This window comes from Heterocephalus glaber, unplaced genomic scaffold, assembly GCF_053883595.1.
Source record: "Heterocephalus glaber isolate CG9 unplaced genomic scaffold, H.glaber_assembly_v1.0 deba00000281, whole genome shotgun sequence".
In the NCBI taxonomy this organism is placed as follows: Eukaryota; Metazoa; Chordata; class Mammalia; order Rodentia; family Bathyergidae; genus Heterocephalus; species Heterocephalus glaber.
This window is the reverse complement of record NW_028258139.1, coordinates 12,318,057-12,337,378: the sequence shown is the minus strand read 5'-3', so window position 1 is coordinate 12,337,378 and position 19,322 is coordinate 12,318,057. Positions and strand designations below refer to the sequence as shown.

At 43.4% G+C, this 19,322-nt stretch overlaps 1 protein-coding gene across 21 annotated transcripts in view; it reads left to right on the top strand.

Moving 5' to 3' along the window:
- Mroh1 (maestro heat like repeat family member 1) overlaps positions 1-19,322 on the top strand; it is a 78,102-nt gene that overhangs the window by 5,268 nt on the left and 53,512 nt on the right. For 18 of the 21 annotated variants that reach the window (XM_013069225.3, XM_087183372.1, XM_013069211.3 and 15 more), the window contains 2 exons: positions 13,584-13,658; positions 17,665-17,810. In XM_013069225.3, the coding sequence (XP_012924679.1) occupies positions 13,637-13,658; positions 17,665-17,810 (168 nt within the window). In that variant the 5' untranslated portion in view covers positions 13,584-13,636. Of the gene's footprint in view, positions 1-2,327; positions 2,397-13,583; positions 13,659-17,664; positions 17,811-19,322 lie in introns of all 21 variants that reach the window. The other 3 variants (XM_087183294.1, XM_087183356.1, XM_087183299.1) reach the window with 1 other exon arrangement.

Sequence of the window (19,322 nt, the reverse complement as noted above, 5' to 3'; positions counted from 1 at the left end):
GGTTGATTCTATATCCTGGCCATTGTGAATAATCCTGCAGTGAACATGGGGATGCAGATGTCTCTTTGGCGTAGTGATTCATTTCATTGTTTGTTTTTGGTACCGGGGATCAAACTCTTGATCTTGAGCGTTTGAGGCAGGCACCGGAACCACTGAGCTAAATCCCCGGCCCCATTTCATTGGAATATTTACTCAGTAGTAGGATTGCTGGGTCATGTGGTAGTTCTATTTTTATTTTTTGAGGACCTCCCCTCCCCAACTAAAAAGAATTTTATTGGGCACAAGATGATACAAACAGTATAACAATCAAAAGCTCATCTGGGGCCTGCCTTGCAAGCACAAGGTCCTGAGTTTGATCCCCATACCAAAAAACCCACAAAAAACCCCCCAAAACCCCAAAAAACAGAAACAAGATAGTCCTTGCATGATAGCCTGCAGTCAGCGAGCAGCAACTCTGCAGGCCCACCTTGCCATCCTGGCACAGATGAGGCCCTTGGTCATTTGTCCATAGCAAGTGGTCTTTTTTGATTTTCCAGAAATCAAGGAACTCCTTTTTCATGAATACTCAGATCTTCCTTCATCAAGTATCTTTTATTCTCAGCATTGTAGAAAGTAAATGTCATGGTTTCCATGGTATGTTCCATTTGAGATGGCGTTTTGGTAAATCTCTTGAAATCTTTTTTTTTTTCCGATACCTGGGATTGAACTCAGGACCTTGTGCTTGTGAGGCAGGCGCAGCGCCACTGAGCTGAATCCCAGCCCTTAGGTCTCTTGAAATTTTGGTCAGGCAGGTGGAGCTGGGACACCAGAGTGCCAAAAACTGCACGTGGGACAGGTGGGGAGAGGATTCATTGTATATTTAATTTGCGTTAATTGGTGATGTTAAGCATTTTCCATATACCTATTGGCTATCTGTATGTCTTTTGCAAAATGTTTATTCTGGTCCTTTGCCCATTTTAAATATTTTTTTTGGTACTGGGAATCAAACTCAGGATCTTGTGCTTGCCAGGCAGGCGTGGTGCCACTGAGCTAAATCCCCAGCCTTGCCCATTTTAAACTTGTTACCTGCTTGTTGAGCTTTCTTATGTATTTTGGATATTAACGACTTATCAGCTAAAGTTTGTACATATTTTCTCCCATTCCATTGTTAATCCTTCACTTGCTGTTATGTCTCAGCATTTATTTTTGCTTTTGTTACCTGTGTTTTCTTGTCTTTTACTCAGTTTGTGCTCCACTTGTGACTAGGGAGGAGTGAGGGTGTATGTAGGGTGTTGGTGCAGTAGATGTATGATCTAGGTCAGTGATGGTGAACCTTTTACAGCTTTCAGTGATAACAGACAGCCTGCTGTGGCATGTGTGCTGTAGGTTCACCACCACTGGTCTAGATGGGTGTAGGATATAGGATGGATGGATATATATTGGTTTACTGTCTCAATATCAGGGATAAACAAACCCAGGGCCTTTGCACTGAGCTACATCCCCGACGCCCTCCCCCTCTTTTTTCTTTTTTCTTTTTGGTACCAGGGATCGAACTCCAGTCTTTGCACTTGCGCAGCAGGCGGCGAAACCACTGAGCTAAATCCCCGGCCCCCCTCTTTTCAAATTTTGAGACAGTCTTGCTAAATTGTCCAGGTGGGGCTTGAACTTGTAATCCTTCTGCGGTGGCTTTCCAAGTGCTAGGATTATAGGTGTGCACCACTGTGCCTGGCTTTTCCTTTTCTTTCTTTTTTTCTTTTAGTACTGGGAATTAGACCTACGGCCTCATGCATACCAAGGACACACTCAAGCACTGAGCTATAACCCCTGCCATATATATGTATAAATTTTTAAATTTGTTTATTTAATTTTAGGAGATGAGGTAGGTTGGGGATGTAGCTCAGTGGTAGAGGAGTTGAGTAGCATGGGTGAGGTCCTGGGTTCAGTCTGCAGTACTGAAAAAAGAGAGCGAGACATATCAGATACACACTCACACTCAGCCTCTGAAGTAGCTGGGATTGCAGGAATGTATCACTGCACCCAGCTAGAAATTTAAAGTTTTTATATAGTCACACAGGACAGTGATCAGTGGTGTCTGGGTTTTGTGTTTGTCTTATAGAAGTCCTTTCAAGTCCAAGACTATAAAGTACTTACTTGTTTTCCCTTCCTTTTCCTTTTTTTTTTTGGTTCCGGGGATCAAACTTGGGTCCTTGCGCTTGCAGGGCAGACGGCGGAACCACTGAGCTAAATCCCCAGCCCCCTTTTTTTCTTTTAAACTGGAGCTCAAACCCAGGAACTCTCTACCACTGAGCTATTCCCAACCCTATTTGTTTGTTTATATTTTGAGACAGGGTCTTGCCAAATTGCCCAGGTGGAACTTGAACTTTTGATCCTCCTGTCTCAGCCTCCTGAGATTACAGGTATGTACCACTGCACCTGGCTTGTTGTATTTTCTAGTAGGACTTTTACAGTTTTGATTTTCTACATTTAACTCTTGCATCCTTCTGGAACTTATTTTGGGATAAGGAAAGATGTAAAGAAGATTGATTTTTTTTTTTAATTTCCTAAACATTAACTAGCTGTTTCAGTGCTATTTATTGAACACTTTGCCTTTATGTTCTACCCTATCATAGAATACTTTTTCTTCCTTAACCACTGTATTTTTCCTGGCCTTATCATAATTTGTGTACCTATTTGTTTTCCTCCTTGAGATGCAGTCTCATTATGTCTTGAGTGATCCTTCTGCCTCAGCCTTTCAACTAACTAGGACTACAGGTGCATCTGGTTTGTGTGCATAGTTTTATTTATTTTTTTAGCAGTCCTGGGGATGGAAACCTGGGCTTCACACATGCTAGGCAAGTGTTCTACCACTGAGCTATTCCCCCAGCTCTGTGCCTTTTTTTGCGGGGTAGGTACTGTAGATTGAACCCAAGGAGTCCTTAGCTACATCTGACAATTTTTTTTTTTTTTTTTTGGTAATGAGGATCAAACTCAGGACCTTGAGCTTGCAAGGCAGGCATGGTGCCACTGAACTAAATCCCTGGTCCATCCCACCCTTTTTATTTTTTTTTTGTTTTGATGTGGTCTCCAAGTTACCCAGGCTAGTCTCAAACCTGTGATCCTCCTGCCTCAGCCTCCCAAGAAGCTGAGATTGCAGGCATGTGCCACCACACCTGGTTCTGGAAACAAATATTTTGTTTGCTAAATTTTGTGCACCCTAATTTACAAACCACTGGAGAAAACAGACTGGCACATACAGTGGTTTATACTTATTGCTGATCCTACCTTTACTGCATGAATAAAGAGCTGGGGGAATGTTTAGTCACTGGTCCTGGAAGAACATACAGGATTCCAGTGGTGGAGAGGGCATCAGTACACTAATGTGAACCCAGCAGAACTCAGAGGCTTGGGGCAAAGCTGCTGGCTGAATTTCAAGTTGGCCAGGTGCCAGGGTAAGGTGGGCATGTTAGAAGTAGCTCTCAGTAGTGGCAGCATATGTGGAAGGTGTTGGCTTTGGTTCTAAGGCAGCAGTGGGCTATAGTGTGACACAATGAGGTCAGTGTTCTGAGCATGGAAGGTGTGCAGGGAAAGGCACCAAGGCAGAGCAGGGACCTAAGGGAAAGAGGAGCATGTGGGCATTTGTTGCACTGTGTCCCTCACTAAGTGATGTGGATTGTGGAGTTCATGTGTTCAATTTTAGTCCCATATTGGGTATTCAGAGAGTAGAAATTCTTAGTTTTTACAAATTTAGTTTATCAGATTTTTCTTTTTTAGATTTTGCTTTTGGTATCAATCATAAAGAGTTTCTTCTTTGATTCTTTCTAGAAGTTTTATAATTTTAAGTTTTACATTTAGGTCTCTGAGTCATTTTGAGTTTTTGTGTATGGCTGGAGATATAGATTGATGTATATGGGTATCCAGTTTTTCAGCACTGCTTGTTTCTTTTTTTTTTTGGTACCGGAGATCGAACTCGGGTCCTTGCGCTTGCGCAGCAGGCGGTGAAACCACTGAGCTAAATCCCTGGCCCTAGCACTGCTTGTTGAAAAGATTATACCTTCTCTCTTTTTTTTGTACCAGGGATCGAACTCGGGTCCTTGCACTTCTGAGGCAGGCAGCAGAACCACTGAGCTAAATCCCCAGCCCCCAAGACTATACCTTCTCTAATGAACTGCCTTTGGACCTTTGTTGAAAATCATTTGTCCAGGGACTGAGGGTGTACTCAATTATAGAGTGCATGTTTAGCACACATGAGGCCCTTGAAATCAATTCACAGTACTGCAAAAAAAGAAAAAGAAAAGAAAGAAAAATTACCTTTAGAGCTGGGAGCTGTAGTATGCTCATATAGGTCCACCTATTTGGGAGGCTAAGGTGGGAGGGTTGCTTGAGCCCAGAAGTTCAGGACCAGCCAGGGAAACATAGGAACATAGTGAGACCCATACTAAAAAAAAAAAAAAAAAAAAGCCCAGTGGAATTTAGTGGGGGGGGGTTGGAGGTGGTACTGGAGGTGGAACCCAGGGCCTTTACACTGAGCTATATTTCCAGCCTTTTTAATTTTTTTTTTAAAATTTTGAGGCAAGTTCTTTTTTTTTTTTTTTTTTTTTTTTTTGGTAGTGGGGATCGAACTCTGATCCTTCCACTTGCAAGGCAGGCAGTAGAACCACTGAGCTAAATCCCCAGCCCTAGGCAGGTTCTTGTTCAGTCACCCAGGCTGGGTTGGAACTTGTGATCTTCTTGCCCCAGCCTCCCAAAGTACTGAGGGTGACATGCATGGTCCACTCTGCCTGGCTTGGTGGGATTTTTTTTTTTATAGGGAATACATTGAATTTATAGGTCTATTTGGGAAGAATTTATTTCTTTGGGCAGTATATCTCTCCATTTATTTAATTTTCCTTAATATCTCTCAATAATGTTTGATAGTATTTGTGTATCCTGTAGCACATCTTTTGTCAGATTCATCCCTAAATATTCCATGTATGTATTTTTTGTTCTCTGGAAAATGGTGTGCCATTTTCAGATGTTCATTATTAGTATGTAAAAATAAAACTATTTTTGAGGGCTGGGAATATAGCTCAGTGGTTCATTTACAAGTACTCCCCCCGCCCCCAAACTGTTTTATGCATTTACTTTGCATCCTGTGACCTTGCTAACTGACTTAATTCTGGTCCCAGCTGGAGATTCTGTAGGGTCTCCATGATAATGGTCACATCACCTGTGATAGTTTTCTTTTCGTTATTTTTTTCTTGCCTGATTATACTATCCTGACTTGACTCTCTAACATGAGGTGTAAAAAGATGGTTGCCTTTTTCCCCATCTTAACATGAATAGCTTTTAGTTCTTTTATTGTTATGGTTTAGATCTAAAAAGTCCACCAAAAATCTTGTGTGTTTCAGAGGTGATGGTTGGATTATTGGGGTACTATTTTCATCAGTGGATTAATCCATTGATGAGTTTATGGCTGAACACACAGTATCATTAGGAGGTGGGACCTGGTTGACAGATGTCACTGGAGGCATCAACTAGAAGGGTCTGTTCTTGTCCCTGGTTCCTCCCTTCTCTCTGCTTCCTGGCTGCCATGAGTTGATCAGCTTTCCTCTACCATACCCTTCTACTATGCCATTTCTGCCTTAGAGCTAGACAACCATGACCTGAACTCACTAAGACTGTGAGCCAAAACCTTTCTTTCCTTATGTTGTGAGTGTCTGGTATTTTGTCCCAGGGATGAGAAAATGACTAATACAGTAGTACTTGATACTCATTAATTGTTTCTTGGAGGTTTAATGAGTACTAAACAAGTTATTCTGGTTGGAAAGGGTAGTGAGTCATGATACATTTGACATTGACAAGTTTTGGCTTGCACATTGAGTACCAAACAGATGAAGTGTACTGGGACAAACTTTTCACATCAAAAGGTAGCCAGGCATGGTGGTGCATGCCTGTAATTCCAGCACTCAGGAGGCTGAGGCAGGAGGATTGCTATGAGTTCAAGGCTAGCTTAGACTGCATAGTGAGTTCAAGGCCACCTTGAACTATATAGTGAGACCCTGTCTCAAAAAAGAAAGAGTACTGGGCCAGGGATGTAGCTCAGTGGTGCCATGCCTGCCTGGCAAGCACAAGGTCCTGAGTTTGATCCCTGGTACCGGAAGAAAAAAAAAAAGTACTGAGTACCAAATTTGATGACTTTTAAAGCAGTAGTACAAAGGTATTACTGTACACTTACCATTAAGCAATGTTAACTATAGGTATTTTTTTTTTTTTTTGGTGCTGGGGATCAAACTTGGGTCCTTGCGCTTACGAGGCAGGTGCTGGAACCACTGAGCTAAATCCCCGGCCCCTGCCCCTCTTTCTTATGTGTTGCTGAATGATTTGGTAAAATATTGTTTAAAAAGTTTTCCATCTCTGTCTGCGAGGGATGTTGGCTATAGTTTCTTTGCAGTCTGTCCGGCTTTGAGAGGAACACTGGCCTCATAGAATCAGTTGAGAAGTGTTCTCTTTTTTCAGTTTCTCTGGAAGAATTTTTATACCATGGGTATTATTTTATCCTTAAATATTTGACAAAATCCTCCAGAAAGCCATCTAGGCTTTGTGGGAAGGTTTTTAACTATACATTCAATTTCTTTATTACATATAGGCTATTTAGGGGCTGGAGGTGTGTGGCTCAGTAGTAATGTTTACTTACCATGCTCAAGGCCCAGGTTCAATGCCCAGTACTGAAAAAAATTTCCAAAAAGGCTGCTTAGATATAAGTATATTTAAATGTAATCTCCCCCTTACTCTCCCTCCCCCTTCTTCTCCCTGCCCCTCCCCCTCCCTTCCTCTCTCTCCCTTCCTCTCTCTCCCTCCCCCTCTCCCCTCCCTCCCTCCTTTGCTGGTTTTGAACTCACTCTGTAGCCCATTCTGGCCTCAAACTTATGGCAGTCCTCCTGCCTCAACCTCCTAGGTGCTTGGATTGCAGCCATGTGCCACCATGCCTGGCTAAATCTTTCTTTTTTAGTGAGCTTTGGTAGCTAATGTTGTTTGTTTTGAGACGGTCTCGCTTTGTAGTTCAGGCTGGCCCTGGACTCACTATGAAGTCCAGGCTGGCCTCGAACTCATTGCAGTCCTCCTGCTTCAGCCTCCTGAGTGCTGGGATCGCAGGTGTGCACCACCATGTCCAGCTGGTAGCTTATGTCTTAAGGAGTTTGTTTCTTTTAAGTGGTTGAATTTACTGGAATAAAGTTGGTCAGAATGTATTCTTTTTTTTTTGTACTGGGGATCGAACTCAGGACCATGTACTTGAAAGGCAGGCATGGCACCACTGAGGTACATCCCTGGCCAAGAGTATATTCTTACTATCCTTTGTTTTGTTTTGAGATAGGGTCTCCCTATGTGGTTTAGGCTGTCCTTGAAATCAAGACTCTACTCCTACCTCCCCACCTCAGCCTCCTGAGTGCTGGGATTACAGGCATGCCTGTCTTTTTGTATTATCCTTTTAGTTATCTATAGATCTGTAGAATCTATAGTGATGTCATCTGTCTCATTCTTTTTTTTTTTTTTTTTTTTTTTTGTGACAGGTTCTAGCTATGCAATCCAGGCTGGCCTTGAACTCACTATGTAACCCAGGCTGGACTTGAACTCCTGACAATCCTCCTCTCTTAGCCTCTCAAGTGCTGGGATTATAGGCATGCACCACCATGCCTGGCTCATTCTTGATATCAGTAATTTTTTTCTCCTTTTTTTTACTAATTAGGCTATCAAATTTATTGATTTTTCTCATATAACTAGCCTTTGTTCTTATTGATATTTTTCTGTTCTGTTTTTTTTTTTCTTGGTACCAGGGATCGAACTCAGAACCTTGTGCTTGCGAGGCAGGCGGTGGAACCACTGAGCTAAATCCCCGGCCCTCTGTTCTGTTTTTTTATTTCTTTACTTTATGTCTTGATGTTATTTCCTTTCTTTTGCTTCATTTGGGTTTAGATCTAAAATGTTTCCCAAAAGATTCATGTTCAGAAGTTGGGCTTTTGGAAGGTGATTGGATCACAGGGCACTATTATTGGTCAATGGATTTTTTTTGTTTTGTTTTGGCTTTTGAGACAGGGTATTGGTATGTAGTCCAGGTTGACCTTGAACTCCCTATGTAGCCCAGGCTGCTGGAACTCTTGGCAATTCTTTCGCCTCAGCTTCCCAAGTGCTGGGATTATAAGCATGGGGCATCATACCTCAGTATCAATGGATCATTCCATCAATGAGTTCATAGCTGAATGTGCTGTTAGGAGGTGGGGCTTGGTTGAAGGAGGTAGGTAACTGGAAGGGTATATTCTTGACCCAGGTTCCTTCTTTCTCTCTCCTCTCTCTGTTTCCTGGCTGCCACAGGGGTGAGCAGCTCCACCATGCTGTTCTGCTGTGCTGTTTTTCCCTTATAGCCAACCAACCATGAACTGAACACTCTAAAACTATGAACCAAAATAAGCTGTAGGGAACAGGGAAAAGGGGACATTACTAGAACCTCTGCAGTAAGTCCTAGTCTCCTGCGAGCCATGACAACACAGGCAAATTAATTTATTAGACAGAAAAGATAGAAAAAATGAGACTTAGAGAAGAAGCTGAGCTTTGGGCCTAATCAATGCTGCTCTGGGTGGCAAAGACAAAGCCCCAGAGTTTGCCCCACCTTTATTCAGTCCATCAGGAGAAACAAATGTAACAGATGATTCAAGGTGGGGAGTTCGGTACATCTGGAGAGTAATAGATGTAAAAGGTCACTCCTGGGGCAGTGGCTGTGAAATCCTAGAACAATGAGGAACTATCTACATGAAGATTTTGTTCCTCCCAGGATGTCTTCAGCTGGTGTAATCTTATCCTGGAGCATCACAGCATCACGGACCATTGAGGTTTTAGCTGTGACCCGAGGCCAAAATGGAGTTCTGTCTTGACATGACTAGCTGGCCTGTAGGCAGAACAAGACCTAATCATAATTTTAATTGTGAAATTTTCCCCCAAAATTATGTAGAATTGCTCCCAACAATAAGCCTCTTTTTTTTTTTTTTTTTTTTGGTACCGGGTCCTTTTGCTTGCAGGACAGGCGGCGATAAACCTCTTTTTTTAAGTTGAAAGTGTTGGGTATTTTGTTCTAGCACTGGGAAAGTGACTAATACAAGTATTTAGTTTCTTTTGGGGGTGGGAGGTTGAGACACGGTCTCAGTATGTAATTCAGGTTGGCCTTGAACTCACTAGGTAGCCCAGGCTGGCCTTGAATTTGTGTCAATCCTCCTATCTCAGGCTCCCAAGTGCTGAGATTACAGGTGTAATTTCCCTCTTCTTTTTTTTTTTTCTTTCTATTTTTGTACTGTAGTCAAATCCAGGGCACTCTCCCACCAAGGTATATCACTAGGTCTTTTTATTTTTTCCTTTGATATGCTCCTGCTAAGTTGCCGGGTGTTATAGCTTGTATCTAGATGGCCACCCCCCCTCAAAGCCTCATGTGGTTATAGGTGGGGCTCTTTGGAGGTGGCTCCATTTAGGGTGTGTGATTACTAAATTAGTCCACTGATTAGTTTAGCATAGTCCTGGGTTCCATAATGAAAGGCCCACACTGGGTGTGGATGGCAACACCCCAAAGCCAGTAGCCTGGAAAGGATAAAAGGTAGAGGCAGGCTCCTCTGCTTTGCTGACTTCTGCCTTCCCTGCTTTGCCATGGACTGTTTCTCTTCCGTGATGCCCCTCTGCCATGCTACCCTGCCTTGGAGCCAGACACCTATTGGCTGAAACCTCTACAAACTGTGATCTAAAATAAACCTTTCCTCCTTTAACTTTGGGTTTGAGTATTTTGTTTCAGCAATGAGAAAAGTAAGACACCCACCTAGGACTTGAACTTGCAGTCCTCCTGCCTCAGCTTCCCAAGTGGTAGGATTACAGATGGATGTGTGCCACTGCACCCAGCTAGGTATTGAGTTTCTTATTTTCTAATATAGACATTAAGTGTGATAAATGTCCACAAATTTTGATATGTCTTTATTTTTACTCATTTTAATACACTTTGCAATTCATTTTTGGTCCCATTTTTGATGCCTGTAGTATTTCAAAGCATTAAATAGTTTCTGAATATTTGGAGATTTCTCAGATATCTTTCTTTTATTGATTAATTCTATTGTAGTCAACATACTTTATATGTGTTGAATTTTTTGACATGTACAAGACTTGTTTCATTGCCCATATGGTCAGTCTTGGTAAATGTTCCATGTGCTTTTGGAAAGAATATATATCCACTGTCATTGAATGGAGTAGTCTATCTATAAATACTACTTAGATCAAGTTAATTAACAGATTAACGGTGTGGTTCACAACTTTATAGTCTTAATAATTTTTTTCTACTTGTTCTATCAATCATAAAGATGTTTAAGCCTGTAATTCTGATTTATCTACTTTTTCCTTGCATTTTTATTAGTTTTTTTATTTTTTATTTTTTGGTACTGTGGATTGAACTCGAGTCTTTGTGCTTTCAAGGCAGGCAGCAGAACCATTGAGCTAAATCCCCAGGCCCGCATTTTTATTAGTTTTGGTTGTGTGTATGTTAAGCTCTGTTATGTAAGTGTTCACTATTGTTGTTTCTGAAATCTATTTTATCTCTATGGTTACTCCAGCTTTCTTATGACTAGTCTCAGTCTTTTTTTTTTTTTTGCAATGGGATGGGGATCTTGCTATGTAGCTCATTCTGACCTTGAACTCACTATGTAGCCCAGGCTGGCCTTGAACTCAGCCTCCTGAGTGCTGGGATTACAGGTATATACCACCATGCCTGGCTTCAGTCTTATTTTTTTACTCTGAACCTTTTTTATTAATATAGTTAGTCTTTCTTTTTTTTTTTGGTATCAGAGACTGAACTCAGGACCTTGTACTTGCGAGGCAAGTGGCGGAACCACTGAGCTAAATCTCCAGCCCTATAGTCAGCCTTAGTCAGTCTTTCTTGTAATTTTTTTTTTTCTTTTTTAAGGCTGGCCTTGAACTTGAGGTGATCCTCCTGACTCTCAGCCTTCTGAGTGCTAGGATTACAGATGTGTGCCACATGCCTGGCTTCCTGTAATTTCTTGACTACATGAACTGTAATAACTCTGAATGTTCTTGTCTACTAATTCTTTCCTTTGTGTCATTTCTAGATCAGTTTGTATTAAGTGAATCATCTTCATTACGGGTTATATTTTCTTGCCTCCCCTCCCCACTGGAGATTGAACCCAGGGCCTTTGCACTGAGCTATATCTCCCAGGTGTTTTTATTTTTTGAGAGAGGGTTTCAGTAAGTTCCTCAGGCTATGCTGAAACTTGCAATCCACCTGCTTCACCATCCTGTGTAGCTGGTATTACAGACATGTGTCACCTTGTACAGCTATTCTGGCAGTCTTTTTTCTTTTTTTGGCAGTACTGGGAATTGAACCCAGGGCCTTTGCACTGGCTACATCTTCAGCCCTCTTTATTTTGATTTTGAGATAGGATTTCGCTAAGTTACTAAGTAGCCCAGGCTGGGCTTGAATTTATAATCCTCCTGCCTCAGCCTTCCAGAGTTACAGAGTTGTAGGCATGTATTACCACACCCACCTATCCTTGTAATTTTTTATTGTATGCTAGACATTGTTGTGTTACCTTATTGGTTTTGGATATTTTTATATTCCTGTTATTCTTGAACTTTGTGCTAGGATATGGCTAGTTTACTTGGAACAATTTGATCCTTTCAGGTCTTTCTTTTAGCTTTGTTAGTTGAGACCACAGCAACATTTAATGTACAGCTAATTTTATTTCACTACTAAAGAAAAAAAAAAACTTTCCAAGTACTGTACTCCATGCATCATGAGTTATGATCCTCCCACTCTGGCCGCTGGGAATAGGCACTATTCCTTTTTTGAGGGGGGGGTACCGGGGATTGAACTCGTGTCCTTGTGATTGCAGGGCAGGTGGCAGAACTACTGAGCTAAATCCCCGGCCCTTTTTTTTTTTTGAGACAGGGTCTTGTTATGTAGTTCAGGCTGGACTTAAATTCACTATGTAGCCTAGGCTGGCTTTGAGCTTACAGGATCCTCCTGCCTCAACCTCCTGAGTGCTGAGTTAACAGGTGTATGCCACCATGCCTGGCTTAAATTTTATTTTGAGACAGTCTTGCTAAGTAGCTCAGGCTGGCATTGAACTTGAAAACCTCCTGCCTCAGGGTAGCTGAAATTGTGTGTCCCACCATGCCTGGTTTCAGGCTTCCTTCTACTGCTTCCCTACCCTTCCACATCCCCCGTAGTACTGGAGATTAAACCCAAGGTCTTCATACTGAGCTATATCCCTACCTTTTTAGTTTGAGATATGGTTTTGCTAAATTCCTAATTGCCCAGACTAGACTCAAATTTGCAGTCCTTTTGCCTCAGTCTTCCAGAGTGCTGGGCTTATAGGTATGTACCATCATACCCAGCTTTTATTTATTTATTTATTTATTTGAGATTCTCTCTCTCTCTCTCTTTTTTTTTCGGTACTGGGGATCGAACTCCGGTCCTTGCACTTGCAAGCCAGGTGTGACATCACTGAACTACATCCCCAGCCCTCTTTTTTCTTTTTGAGATGATCTCACTGCATAGGCTAGGCTGATCTTGAACTAGCTCTGTAGCCTAGGATGACTTCAAACTTGCGATCTTCCTTAACCTCCTAAAGGCTGCGATTATAGGTATATGCCACCATGCCCAGCTCTAGCCTGCCTTCTTGAACTAGAATTTTCACTTGTTTTTAATTCTTCACCTCCCCAGATTAACACAGTTTCTCTGTTTGTTTCCTCCCTGTGTGTGCACTGCCCCGTGAGATGTCCTGCCTGGTCAGGGGTAGATCATGGCATCTCTTCTTTATTTATCCCTGAAATGTGTTGGGAAGGGATGAGGAATGAGAGGTGATGGAGGGAGTGAAGGGGTCAGAGGAATCATTGGGGAATAGAGGACAATGTCAGTTGTAGGCCTGTGGTCTCTCTCGTCTTCCAGGTCTTTGGAGAATTTGACATAGGACTTGAGTGGGATACCGTGTGGTAAAAAGCCAGAGAGCCTTTTTTTTTTTTTGTACCAGAGATTGAACTCAGGACCTTGCAGTTTCAAGGCAGCCGTGTGGCCATTGAGCTAAATCCCTGGCCCTAGAGGGCATTTTGGAGGGATTATGTCCTCTGAGACTATCTATGCAAGTGGTGCTTTGTGGTGGATGTTGAGAGCTGTGATGCGATTTGGTCTTCTTGAAGCAAAGAGAAAGGTGCTTTAGATGGAGGAGTGGCCACACTTGGCAGAACTCAGGGTGGCAAGGCACAGTTAGTTGTGCACCAGCTGTGGACATACCATGGGCTAGGCCTCACTTTGGGCTTAGGGGTGGAGGGAGCCTTCCCTCCTTGAATGGCTCAACCACCTGTGGCAAGGATATTCCCTAGGGCAATTCATTTAAATTCTGTATTTTGCACAAAAATAGTAGCTGCCTATGAGCTTAGATATTGTAGAATCTTTTTTTTTTTTTTTGGGTACCAGAGATTGAACTTGGGTCCTTGTGCTTTCGAGGCGGGCAGTGGAACCACTGAGCTAAATCCCCGGCCCATATATTGTAGAATCTTAAGAATTAAATCATGTGTTTTTGTTATTTCAGGTTGGGGAAGCTCTCCACTTCATACTGGGTGAGCAGAAACTAAGACCATAGCAATGACCAAGTCCTACATGAAAAGTGAGTATGAAAGACTCTGGGTGGGCAGACCATATGCCTTCTGCCCTCCACAAACAGGGCAGGACACAGCTTACATGGGGTCTCTACTTAGTTTGTGGGAATCTGGGTAGGATTGGGACCCAAGAAGCACATGGCGTTCCTAAGTATGGTTTACAGGAATAACTGTTAAATGGCCATGCTTTCTCCAAGTTTTTTTTTTGTTTTTTTGTTTTTTTGTTCTCCAGGTTTTTATTAAAAGAGAAACAAAAGTCTTATTTGGACTGCTCTAACAAAATACCTTAGACTGAGTAATTTACTTTTTATTGTTTATTTGTAAAAAATTATTTTATTGGCACATTTTAGGTAGACAGTGTGTTTACATTTATTATTGGGTGCTTGTACCTGAACATGATGTATCTTAGTTCTTATTTTTTTTCCCCATTACCTCTGTGCCCTTCACCTCCTCCACTCTTCCCTATTTACATGGATTTCGTTTCCATTTTTTTTCTTTTCTCAAAATTTTTCCTTTCCCTTCTTTCCTTTCCCCTTCCCCTCCCACCACCCCTACACCTTCGGACCTTTTCCTATTTCAAATTATCAATTATTCATTTTAATCATTTTAATCCTTATTTACACTTTCAGTTTCTCACACTAGAGAAACTATTCGGTATTTATACATGTGTGTCCTATTTATTTCACTTAAGAGTATGGTCTCCATATGGATCCATTTAGCTATAAATGTCTCTAGTTTCTCGTTCTTTATGACTGAGTAGTACTCCATTTTATTAAAAAACCACATCTTCTTTATCCAGTTTCCAGTTGATGGGCACTTGGGCTGTTTCCAAGCTTTAGCTATTAAAAACTGGGCTGCTATAAACATGGATGCACATATATCGCTGTGGTATGATTGTTTTAATTCTTTGGGGAATATCCCCAGCAGGGGACTAGCTGGGTCAAATGGGACCTCCAGCCCTAGTTCTTTAAGGTATCTCCATACTGATTTCCACAGTGGTGGCACCAGTCTGCGCTCCCACCAACAATGGAGAAGGGTTCCTTTCTCCCCACACCCCTGCCAGCATTTGTTATTGGTTGATTTCTTGATAGCAGCCATTCTTTCTGGGGTGAGGTGGAATCTTAGTGTTGTTTTCATCTGCATCTCTCAAATGACCAGGGATGTTGAACATTTTTTCATATGTTTATTTGCTGCTTTTATTTCTTTGTCTGAGAAATGTCTGTTCATTTCAGATGCCCATTTTTGAACTGGGTCTTTGAATTTGGGGGTGTCTGATTTTTTTCATTTCTTTATATATCCTAGATAGTAGACCTTTGTCTGAGGTATAACTGCTAAAAATTTTTTTCCCACATTGTCGGTTGTCTCTTAGCTCTGTTGGTGGTTTCTCTTGCAGTGCAGAAGCTTTTTAATAAGATGAGATCCCAGTTGTTGATTCTTTGTGCTAGTTCCTGTGCTACTGAGGTTTTGTTCATAAAGTCTTTCCCTCTGCCAATGTCTTCAAGAATTCTACTTATCTTCCAGCAAGTTTAGTGTTTCTGTCTGAATATTTAGATCTTTAATCCACTTTGATTTTAGTTTAGTGCATGGTGGTAGGTATGGGTCTAGTTTTAATCTTGGGCAGGTTGAAATCCAGTTTTTCCAACCCCATTTATTAAATTGGCTATCTTTCCTCTAGTGAGGGTGTTTGGTTCCTTTGTCAAAGATGAGGTGGCTGAGTATGTCTGAAATTGTTTCTGCATCTTCTGATCTATTCCACTGATCCTTAGGTCTATTTCTTTGCCAGTACCATGCTGTTTTTATCACAGTAGCTTTGTAGTATAGTTTCAAATTGGGGATTGTGATACCCCCAGCCATTAGACTGAGTAATTTATAAATCATTAAAATTTGCTTCTCACAGTTCTGGAGCCTGGAAGTCAAGGTCAAGGCACCAGGAGGCTTGCCATCTGGTTAGAGCTGCTCTCTGCTCTCCAGATTGTGCCTCTTACAGTGCCTTCATGTGGAAGACTAGCAGACAGGACCAGGGTGCCCCCTCAGCTCTTTATAAGTCACTAATGTTGGGCACCCTGATGATGATCACCGCCTAAAGGCCTGTCTCTTAAAACTATCACCTTGGGAGTTAAGTTTCAATATGAGTTTATGGGACATTAGGCCATGGCAGTAGTACATATGGAAGCAGAGGAGGCAGATTTCCCCCAGCTTGGCTCAGTAAGGTCAGAGTACAGGGACCTATGGGCCTCTGTGCCTTTACCCCTTTGTACACATGCCCTGGGATGGATTCATTGTCCAGTCTGGCTGGCCAGCTAAGGTCACCAGTTCACTGATGTGTACTTTGCGGTCCCTACACCCAGGAACTCCATCTGAAGGGGGTGAGCTACACCTTTGGTTCTGTAAGTATGTTTCCCCTGAGGTTGAGGAGCACTGAGAGGCCTCAAACCATGTAGGGTAGACACAGGGCCATAAAGAAGAGTCCAGGTAATCAGAGGCCTGAGGACCCAGCAAGGGCAGGGCAGGGCAGGGGCAAGATGTCAAGATGAAAGAGGCACTTGCACTCATCAACCACAGAGGCCAGACTCCTTGAAACAGGCAACCCCAGGGGTGTTTGTGAAGGCCGCAATTGGTAGAACAGGTGCAGATGTACTTTAGAAGGGTTAGGTTCAGTTTACTGGGTTCAGCTTGACCTTCAATACATGCACATTTTTTTTTTTTTTGGTACCAGGGATAGAACTCGGGTCCTTCCGCTTGCAAGGCAGGTGGCGGGACCACTGAGCTAAATCCCTAACCCAGTACATGCAGATCTTATTAACTGGATCAGTCTATTTAACTACTGAACTTTGGGAATAGAAGGTTCTTAAACATCCAGCTTCCTGCTGAGGAAGGAAGTTCACTCTAGAGGGGAGACTGAGTTGTGCTCTGGTGCCTCTATCTTCTGTTAACGTGGCAGTAGCCTCTTGGGACATCCTCATTGGTGGTGGGTGTAGGGCATGGCACCAGTGGAGCAGAGGGCCTGGGACATCCCCATCCCAGCCTGGAGGGTCTTGTGGTGGGTAGGATACTTGGATGGCACATGTCTCTTGGGTGCCTGGGCCAATTTTTGCTGAGTACAGGGGCTGGTGAGTTCTTTGCCTGCAGGGTACTATGCTAATTTGTTGGTTCCTTGATTCACATCTAGTGTAACTAGACAGAGTGCTTGGGATGAGAGCCATGGCTTTATTTCTTCATTGTTGCTGCCGGTGTCCCCACCCCTGTCTAGGCACTGTGTACAGTAGGAGTTGGGTCCAGGAGGATCCCAATCTGTCTGAGACTAGAACCTCAGGGAAACTTCTGGAAGAAGCCATGTCTGTGCAGCTTGTTTGTGGAGCATGGCATGTCTGTGGACCTACCTGGGAGTGAGCTGATGGCCTTGAGGTCATGGCTGGAATAGCATGTTCATGTGGGAGGTGGGCCATGTCCTATCTGACTCACTGTCCTCCGGGCTGAGCATGTGTCCTAGGCTGGCAGCTTCTCAGTGACAGCCAGTCTGAGCTCCAGGATGGCTGCAGAGTCAGGCACTTGGTCCAGAGGGAGGCCAGGGCATACATGTAAGAGCAGTTGGAGGTCAGTGTGGCTGGCTTCAGGCATGACACTGTGCAAGGTGGCTGAGCCTACTGGGCCTTGGGGCATCGGGCTATGATGGTGCCGGAATGTGATACCTCCTGTGCCTGAGTCTGTAAGTCACTAATGTTGTGTACCCTGGTAATGGTCACTGCCCAAAGACTCATCTCTTAAAACCATCACCTTGGGAGTTAAGTTTCAAGATGAGGTGATTTGTTTTTTTTTCTTTTTCTTTTTTGGTACTGGGGATCTAACCCGGGACCTTGTGCTTGTGAGGCAGGTGGCAGAACCACTGAGCCAAATCCCTGACCCTCAAGATGAGTTTTGATGGGACATCAGGCCAGGGAGCAGTATGGGAATAGCAGCTGTGGTAGGACAGGAAACCTTGGGCCTACACACACTGACCAGGCTTTGTCACTGCAGGATTGTCCTTTGCCCTTCTTGATGCGGTCACCGACAAGGACCCTGTGGTGCAGGAGCAGGTTTGCAGTGCTCTGTGCTCCCTTGGGGAGGTGCGGCCAACAGAGATGCTCCACGCCTGTGAGGAGTACCTGAAGCAGCATGACAAGGTACCTCTCCCCTCAATGACTGTGATGCCAATGACTAGTTTGGGAGATGATGGCCAGTCAGAGGCAGAGGGTAGTGCTGAGGTAGTCTATTGGCAGAACTGCCCACTTGCATTCTCGCGACACCAGTATTTCAGGACTAGGTATTTCAAGACACCTTTTCTTTTTTTTTTTTTCTTTTGGTACCGGGGATCGAACTTGGGTCCTTGCGCTTGCGAGACAGGCAGTGGAACCACTGAGCTAAATCCCCGGCCCCCACCTTTTCTTGTTACACTTGATCTTAGCCAAAAGGCCAAGAAACAATGAGACACCTCGTCTTGTTGCATGTGGACTATGACTGTATCCCCCACGAACTGATGGTCCCATTGTGAGGGACTAGGCTGATACTCAGCAGTCAGTGCTTGGGAGTAGAGGATGCTTTCTGTCCATCTTTGCTTACTCAATGAAGACTGAGTGGTCTTCTTGTCTGAGGAAAGGCAGATGTTTTTGAGTCTTAACAGCTCGAGTGTGCAGGGGCTTTGTTAAGGGCTTGAAAGTCCCAGGACCCTGCCTTTCCCTGGAGTGCTGGTCTAGGTGGTCTATGGCTGGTCAGAAGAGCTTCTCCCAGGAGGGGAATAGGGCCTTCTCCTTCAATTTCCTTTACCCCCATACTAACTTGATGGAGCCCTGGGAGGCTCAGAATTCACTTTGCCCTCAAGGGATATCAAGCTGCTGGCCTGGGGCTCTAATCTCACTGGTTTTCTGCCTTGTCCTAGGCCTTGGCACAGTGGTCTTCTGTGAGTACCTGCCATGCTGGCTCTCTTCTGTCTTGAGATTATGAAGTATCTTTCTTGGTTTTCCTTGGTGTGTGGTTTTGTGGTCTCATGAGACCATCTTCGTTTTTGTTTTGTTTGATACTTCTTTGACACATGAAAAGAGACCTCTATATAAAGTGAGTGTCAGTGGCCATCCTTTGAAGAATGGCCCCATCCCTTGGGGTACCTGCTGACGGAACTCGTGTGACACCTCTCTCCTGTATGTTTGGCCCTTTGTGCTTGCACAACAGCAAGGGCAAGCTTGTTAGGAGATTGACTGGAGCTATAAAAACTCACAGATCATCCCAGAAGTTGCCCTCTTGCTCAGCATGATGCAAATGGTGCCTGCAGCTCCTCTTTGGGCTGTAACTGACCCTGGTGCTTCCTTCTCTAAGGGCTGGGTATACCATGGTTGGGGCTGGCACCAGGGTCTTCTTTATGTGCCATTATGTGTGATGTGATATACCAATATCAGTGTGTGATAGTTGGACAGAAGGTGATATGCCCTTGCTGTCTGAGGAGGTGGCCAGAACACTAGGGCTATAGCACCTGACCATCTGCGCAGTCCATAGCAGGCTGAGTGTCCTTGTTCTTTCCATTCCCTGCTTTGTTTCTGATTTCACCTGTCTTCTGCCCTTTTTGGTTTTGAGGTTTTTTTCTTTTATGTGGTGCTAGAAATTGAACTCAAGCCCTAGGACATGCTAGGCAAGTACTCTTCCAC